The 7500-nt window shown below is 39.9% G+C and overlaps 2 protein-coding genes across 4 annotated transcripts in view; one reads left to right on the top strand and one right to left on the bottom strand.

The window, feature by feature from the left end:
• The window catches only part of LOC144957010 (kinesin-like protein KIF13A), a 352589-nt gene that overhangs the window by 54944 nt on the left and 290145 nt on the right, over positions 1-7500 (top strand). The gene's annotated exons all lie outside the window — the stretch shown is intronic.
• The window catches only part of LOC144957075 (MFS-type transporter SLC18B1-like), a 45352-nt gene that overhangs the window by 15648 nt on the left and 22204 nt on the right, over positions 1-7500 (bottom strand). The window contains exons 3-6 of the mRNA XM_078888041.1: positions 5022-5221; positions 3016-3111; positions 2010-2083; positions 170-317 (exon numbers count right to left, since the gene is read on the bottom strand). Coding sequence (XP_078744167.1) covers positions 170-317; positions 2010-2083; positions 3016-3111; positions 5022-5221 — 518 coding nt within the window. The remainder of the gene's footprint in view (positions 1-169; positions 318-2009; positions 2084-3015; positions 3112-5021; positions 5222-7500) is intronic.

Below are 7500 nucleotides of genomic sequence, written 5' to 3'. Positions count from 1 at the left end.
AACTCAACAATGCGCAAAGCGAGGCTCGAACTCAGGACCTTCCGATCCGAAAGCGAGTGTACCACAAGACCACATAGTCGCACAATTATATATATATATATATATATATATATATATATATATATATATATATATATATATATATATATATATATTCCGTATTACTTACAAAAGCAAGGCCCTCGTTCCCAGGGACCTCACTGAGTACGATGACTTGCATGGACGTAACCAAGGCTGAGTAACCAATGGCTATCAATCCTCTGTTGAATAGACTCAGGATGAGGAAGTCATCGCCTGGTGGACTTTGACCTAAATAGCTGTGGACAATAAATAATGGTGGTTGTTGTTGATGGTGGTGGTGGTGGTGGTGATGGAGGTGGTGGTGTTGTTCATGTTGGTGGTTGTCGTGGTGGTGAAGTGGTTGTTATTGTGATTGTTGTTGTTGTTTTGATTGTTGTTGTTGTTGTTGTTGTTGTTGTTGTTCTTCTTCTTCTTCTTCTTCTTCTTCTTCTTCTTCTTCTTCTTCTTCTTCTTCTTCTTCTTCTTCTTCTTGGTGGTGGTGGTGATGTGGTTGTTGTTGTTCTTCTTGTTCTTGTTGTTGGTTGTCGTCACGTTGTGTTGCTGCTGTTGCTGCTGGTTGTGGTGGTGGTGGTGGTGGTGGGGGTGGTTTGTTGTTGTTGTTGTTTGTAGTGCTGTTTTTTTTGTTGATATTGTCGCTGTTGTTATTGTTAATATTGTTGTTTACTGTTACTGTTGTTATTGCTGTTGTTTTTGTTATCGGTGTTGTTATAGGGAGATGAATCTAATGATGATGATGATGAGGAGGAGGAGGTGGGGTAGAAGGAAGAGAAGAAGGAGGAGGAGAGGAAGGAGGAGGAGAGGGAGGAGAAGGAGGAGGAGGAGAATGAGGAGGGGGAGGAGAAGAGGGAGGAGGAGGATGATGAGAGGGAGGAGGAAGAGAAGGAGTAGGGGGGAGGAGGAGGAGAAGGAGGAGGAGGAGGAGGAGGAGGAGGAGGAGGAGAAGAAGGAGGGGGAGGAGAGGGAGGAGGAGAAGAAGGAGGAGGAGGAGGAGGAGGAGGAGGAGGAGAGGGAGGAGGGGAGGGAAGGGGAGAAAGAGGAGGAGGAAAAGGAAGGAGAGGAGGAGTGGGAGGAAGAGAGGGAGTAGCTAGAGACTGAGCTATGCACTGCTCAGAGAGAGACTCGAACTCAATGGCAGCAGCTTCTAATGGTGTTCACACTACTATGTTATGACGATCGGCCCAATCCGCAAATTCCTTACCGCACTCGTGCACCTTCGCAAACCCTTCCCGGAAGCTTCGTCACAACACACCGTTCAACTAGATGCTCCAACCGTAGCCATCGTTAACTTCTAGCCTGACACTAACCAAAAAATGACGTCAAAATGCCAGTCTTTGGCCACATAAGAAAACAAATCGTGAGTTGTATTCAATAGTTCAACCAATGGGACCACTTGTTTCCATGAGCACTACTAACCGCAAGTCACTCGGCGGTGCAAAAACCAAATAATGACGTCAAAATGCCAGTCCTTTTGGATTTCAGTATCAGGCTATAACATAACGACCCGGTGCTCGAATGCTCGGGCTCCACACTACTATATTATTCTAACCGCAGCCATCGTTAACATAATATAGCCTGACACAAGAACCCTCTAGGACTGGCAGTTTGACGTCATTTTTTAGGTTTTTGTCGCGTCTAGTGAGTTGTCGTTAGTAGAGCTCATGGAAACAAGTTATTTCATTGGTTGAACTATTGAATAGAACTCACGATTTGTTTACTTTTGTGGCAAAAGACTGGCATTCTGACGTCATTTTTCGGTCAGTGTCAGGCTATCACTTTACGATGGCTGAGCTCCAACCCGATGCTCGAATGGCCTCGGCCAACTCAGGCTCCACACTACTATATTCTAACCCAATGGCGAGTGCGAAACCACGAGCCCACACAGCGGCATTGAAATGATGAATGTGTAAAGATGAAAATGACACACCTACCCAAATATGATGGATCCAGCACCGGCCACAAGGATTCCTGATAGCAGTAAGAATCTCGGGCCTATTTTAGATAGCTGTTGATGATGGTAAGAGTAATAATAGTAATGATAATGAGAATAATATAATAATAATAATAATAATAATAATAATAATAATAATAATAATAATAATAATAATAATAATAATAATAATAATAATAATAATAATAAGAAGAAGAAGAAGAAGAAGAAGAAGAAGAAGAAGAAGAAGAAGAAGAAGAAGAAGAAGAAGAATAACAATAATAATAATAATGATAATAATAACAATAATAATAAAACGATCTCTCCACATATCAGAAACTTCTAGATTCAAATGAGGACGAATTAATAATCCCTGAAGAACTAAGAAAAACTGCAGTGCCCTCCGTACTAAACTCACAGGATCTTGACAGTCTCAAAACTCTGGCCCCGGACCATAATCAATGGAAACAATTAACAACATGGATTGAGAGAGCAGCTATAGTCATCAAGGTTTTTAAAGAATCTGTGACTGAATCACACAATTCTCAGCAAGCGTCATTCAGACTGCGCTAACTACTAACTCATAAAATGACTTGCGAAAAACAATAACATAGACCTGAATAACGTCAACTTGTGGGGCGGCTTGGCTCAGTGGTACGATCTTCGCTTCGTACCCAAAAGGTACCGAGTTCGACTCCCCGCCTCGTTCTGTGGCTTTGAGCAAGTCACCTTTCCTTAGCTCACTTTGCGGCGCTGCACTGCGGCTGGCGCCTGGGTTATTTCAGTCTTCACTTGGAATAAACCATAAAGACAAATTTCCCCTTGGGTATGAATAAAGGGAGTTTATTATTATTATTATTATTATTATTATTATTATTATTATCATTATTATTATTATTATTATTATCATTATCATTATCATTATTATTATTATTATTATTATCATTATTATTATTATCATTATCATTATTATTATTATTATTAGTATCCATACCGTCAATACTCACATACAGGCCGAAAACCGGTGACGTAATGAAGACTATCACTTCGTAGACGCTGAAGAAAAACCCTATCATCTCCTGGGACAAGCCTTTCTCCTCTGCCTGGAATAGAAAAAAAAAATAATAAAAAAATAAAAAACAACAACAACAACAACAAAAACCCGTGAGCTTTTATAAAGAGCAATATCCCCTGAATGTGCTTAAAGCGAGGAAGTTCCAGGTTCGGTTTGTTTGTTTGTTTTGTTTTTGTTTTGTTTTTTTTTTTATTGTTGTGTTTGTGACAAAATGAGGGTCACTTTAATCGATCGATATTTGATGTTGTTGTTTTTTTTTCTGGGTGTTATTAATAGGCTTCAACAGTCGTGACATCACTTCTCTTGAAATGACGCATGGTAACTTAGTAACAGGCTCTAAACTATCGGAACAAAGGCGGACGCCCTTATGAAATACTTCTCCGAAAAACATAAAAGCGTATCCAGAGGAGAAAACATTATAAATCTGATCATGTTTTGACTTTTACACATTCTGATTACAAGACATATGTAACGTTCTAGCCAGCATGAAGAATAAAAAGTACCGATTTTCTTTGTTTAGAACCACGATGGCCGCCGTTGCTAGGCGACGTGACATCAGACTATTGAATCGTATTATAGTGGATCTTGTAAAAGTGAGCGTGTGCAAGGCTTTTTTACACAATGACTCACAACAGCGTCGATTATTAACAATGGGGATTATCCATATTACCTTCCCATGTACTCGAGGTCATTGGTCACATAACAAAGTGTGATCAAAATGACCGACGTAGTGAAAAGTGTTCACAGTTTGAGAAATATCCAACGTCACAACTTGTCATTTTACTTAGCATAACTCATGAGTATGTTTGTGATAACTAGTCACCCATCTGGAGGTATAGATAGTATGCACTTGGCTAAGAAGCTCACAACATTGCCATCCGGAAGAATAACGGACCAACACACAAAAATGTGTGTAACCATGAACTTTTATAGTCTGGATAATACAGTTTAGTGAGAATTACTCACAAACGCGGATGGCAAAAACAATAACAAAGACCGGGTTGACGTAAACTTCGATCTATCTATAGATAGAATGAAGTTGACGTCACTCAGGTCTTTGTTATTTCTTATTGCCATCCGCGTTTATGAGTAATTCTCACTAAACTTTATTAACCAGACTATAAACGTTCAAGGATACGCATAGTTTTGTGTGTTGGTCCGTTATACGTCAGGATGGCAATGTTGTGAACTTCTTAGCCAAGCGCATACTATCTATAGATCACCTCCCATTGTTATTTCATTTATGGAGATAAAGATAAAGGGAGTAAATCGGACTCATGAATGAACAACACAAAACAAACGACGTTTCTGCCCTTGGCCTTTTTCAAGTAAACACAGAATATATATATATATATATATATATATATATATATATATATATATATATATATATATATATATATATATATATTAGATTGTCATAATAATATAGGCGAAATAATTATAGTCTGGTTAATACAGTTTAGTGAGAATTACTCATAAACGCGGATGGCAATAAGCAATAACAAAGACCGGATTGACGTCAACTTCATTCTATCTATAGATAGTTCAAAGTTTACGTCACTCGGGTCTTTGTTAACATTTTCGCCATTATTATTATGACAATCTAATATACATATATATGTATTCTGTGTTTACTTGAAAAAGGCCAAGGACCGAAACGTCGTTTGTTTTGCGTTGTTCATTCATGAGTCAGATTTACTCCCTTTATCTTAATCTCCATTTTATTGACTCATTTAATTTAGGCACCTCTATTTATTAGCATACTATCTATAACACACAAAACTCTGTGTAACCATGAACTTTTATAGTCTGGTTCATACAGTTTAGTGAGAACTACTCATAAACGTAGATGGCAAAACCAATAACAAAGACCAGAGTGACGTCATCTTCGTTCATCTTCTATTTATAGATCGCTCCCACTGCCATTTCATTTACCTCTTGAGGATAAAATGGTGAAGGAACGGCGTATGATAGGCAAGAGGCAAAATTTGCCACGGAACATATCAACAACAGCACTTTGCTTCTTCTTGGGAGATTCTTGAACGATATGCCTTGCGCGTCATCTTTCTTGACAGTCTCCACGCTTATCGTCTCAGCTACGGTCGTGGATGTTGTTTTTGTAGAGCAGTCGTTGTCTGTGTTACGGTGTAAATAGATAATAGAAATATATTGATAAAGGTGGGTTGTTGTTGGATGGTGCAGGAGTCTATAGTTGTATGGAGCGATATGACAATGTTTAAGTGTTGGTGGGAGTAAGAGTAGTGTGGTTGTAGTAGTAGTAGTAGTAGTAGTAGTAGTAGTAGTAGTAGTAGTAGTGGTGGTGGTGGTGGTGGTAGAAGATATAGTAGTAGTAGTAGTAGTAGTAGTAGTAGTAGTAGTAGTAGTAGTAGTATTTTTAATTCAGAAAAGTGAGTGGAGCAGGCACTTATGTTGGTAACAACAAGATATGAAGTGAGTAGAAAAGTGCCAGAAGACAATAGAGAATAAAAATTTTTTTCGCGGCGGTGGTGGGGTTTGAACCTGCGACCTTATTGGTACGACAACTCCGCCTGGCAGGTGAGAGCGTGGCTCTACCGTGTGAGCTATCCACGAACACAAAAATATTCGTTTCAAACCCAAAGTCATTTCTAGATCCCTCTCTCACCCACTTCTTGAGATCGCCGATTCGTTCGCCACCATCGCGAAGTAATTTTGACCAGCAGTTAAGCTTAATAGCCAATATTCTCATCACAAACATATAACATAGAAACGATTGAGACATTGAGTATGCTCCGGTGTATGGGGTGAATTTTTAATTCAGAAAAGTGAGTGGAGCAGGCACTTATGTTGGTAACAACAAGATATGAAGTGAGTAGAAAAGTGCCAGAAGACAATAGAGAATAAAAAAATTTTTCGCGGCGGTGGTGGGGTTTGAACCTGCGACCTTATTGGTACGACAACTCCGCCTGGCAGGTGAGAGCGTGGCTCTACCGTGTGAGCTATCCACGAACACAAAAATATTCGTTTCAAACCCAAAGTCATTTCTAGATCCCTCTCTCACCCACTTCTTGAGATCGCCGATTCGTTCGCCACCATCGCGAAGTAATTTTGACCAGCAGTTAAGCTTAATAGCCAATATTCTCATCACAAACATATAACATAGAAACGATTGAGACATTGAGTATGCTCCGGTGTATGGGGTGAATTTTTAATTCAGAAAAGTGAGTGGAGCAGGCACTTATGTTGGTAACAACAAGATATGAAGTGAGTAAAAAGTGCCAGAAGACAATAGAGAATAAAAATTTTTTCGCGGCGGTGGTGGGGTTTGAACCTGCGACCTTATTGGTACGACAACTCCGCCTGGCAGGTGAGAGCGTGGCTCTACTGTGTGAGCTATCCACGAACACAAAAATATTCGTTTCAAACCCAAAGTCATTTCTAGATCCCTCTCTCACCCACTTCTTGAGATCGCCGATTCGTTCGCCACCATCGCGAAGTAATTTTGACCAGCAGTTAAGCTTAATAGCCAATATTCTCATCACAAACATATAACATAGAAACGATTGAGACATTGAGTATGCTCCGGTGTATGGGGTGAATTTTTAATTCAGAAAAGTGAGTGGAGCAGGCACTTATGTTGGTAACAACAAGATATGAAGTGAGTAGAAAGTGCCAGAAGACAATAGAGAATAAAAATTTTTTCCGCGGCGGTGGTGGGGTTTGAACCTGCGACCTTATTGGTACGACAACCCGCCTGGCAGAAGCGTGGCTCTACCGTGTGAGCTATCCACGAACACAAAAATATTCGTTTCAAACCCAAAGTCATTTCTAGATCCCTCTCTCACCCACTTCTTGAGATCGCCGATTCGTTCGCCACCATCGCGAAGTAATTTTGACCAGCAGTTAAGCTTAATAGCCAATATTCTCATCACAAACATATAACATAGAAACGATTGAGACATTGAGTATGCTCCGGTGTATGGGGTGAATTTTTAATTCAGAAAAGTGAGTGGAGCAGGCACTTATGTTGGTAACAACAAGATATGAAGTGAGTAGAAAAGTGCCAGAAGATAATAGAGAATAAAAATTTTTTTCGCGGCGGTGGTGGGGTTTGAACCTGCGATCTTATTGGTACGACAACTCCGCCTGGCAGGTGAGAGCGTGGCTCTACCGTGTGAGCTATCCACGAACACAAAAATACTCGTTTCAAACCAAAGTCATTTCTAGATCCCTCTCTCACCCACTTCTTGAGATCGCCGATTCGTTCGCCACCATCGCGAAGTAATTTTGACCAGCAGTTAAGCTTAATAGCCAATATTCTCATCACAAACATATAACATAGAAACGATTGAGACATTGAGTATGCTCCGGTGTATGGGGTGAATTTTTAATTCAGAAAAGTGAGTGGAGCAGGCACTTATGTTGGTAACAACAA

This window comes from Berghia stephanieae, chromosome 11, assembly GCF_034508935.2.
Source record: "Berghia stephanieae isolate SIO BIC M18660-M18661 chromosome 11, UCSD_Bste_1.3, whole genome shotgun sequence".
Classification (NCBI taxonomy): domain Eukaryota; kingdom Metazoa; phylum Mollusca; class Gastropoda; order Nudibranchia; family Aeolidiidae; genus Berghia; species Berghia stephanieae.
Note: the sequence above shows the minus strand (reverse complement) of the source record. Positions and strands in the feature narration are given on the sequence as shown.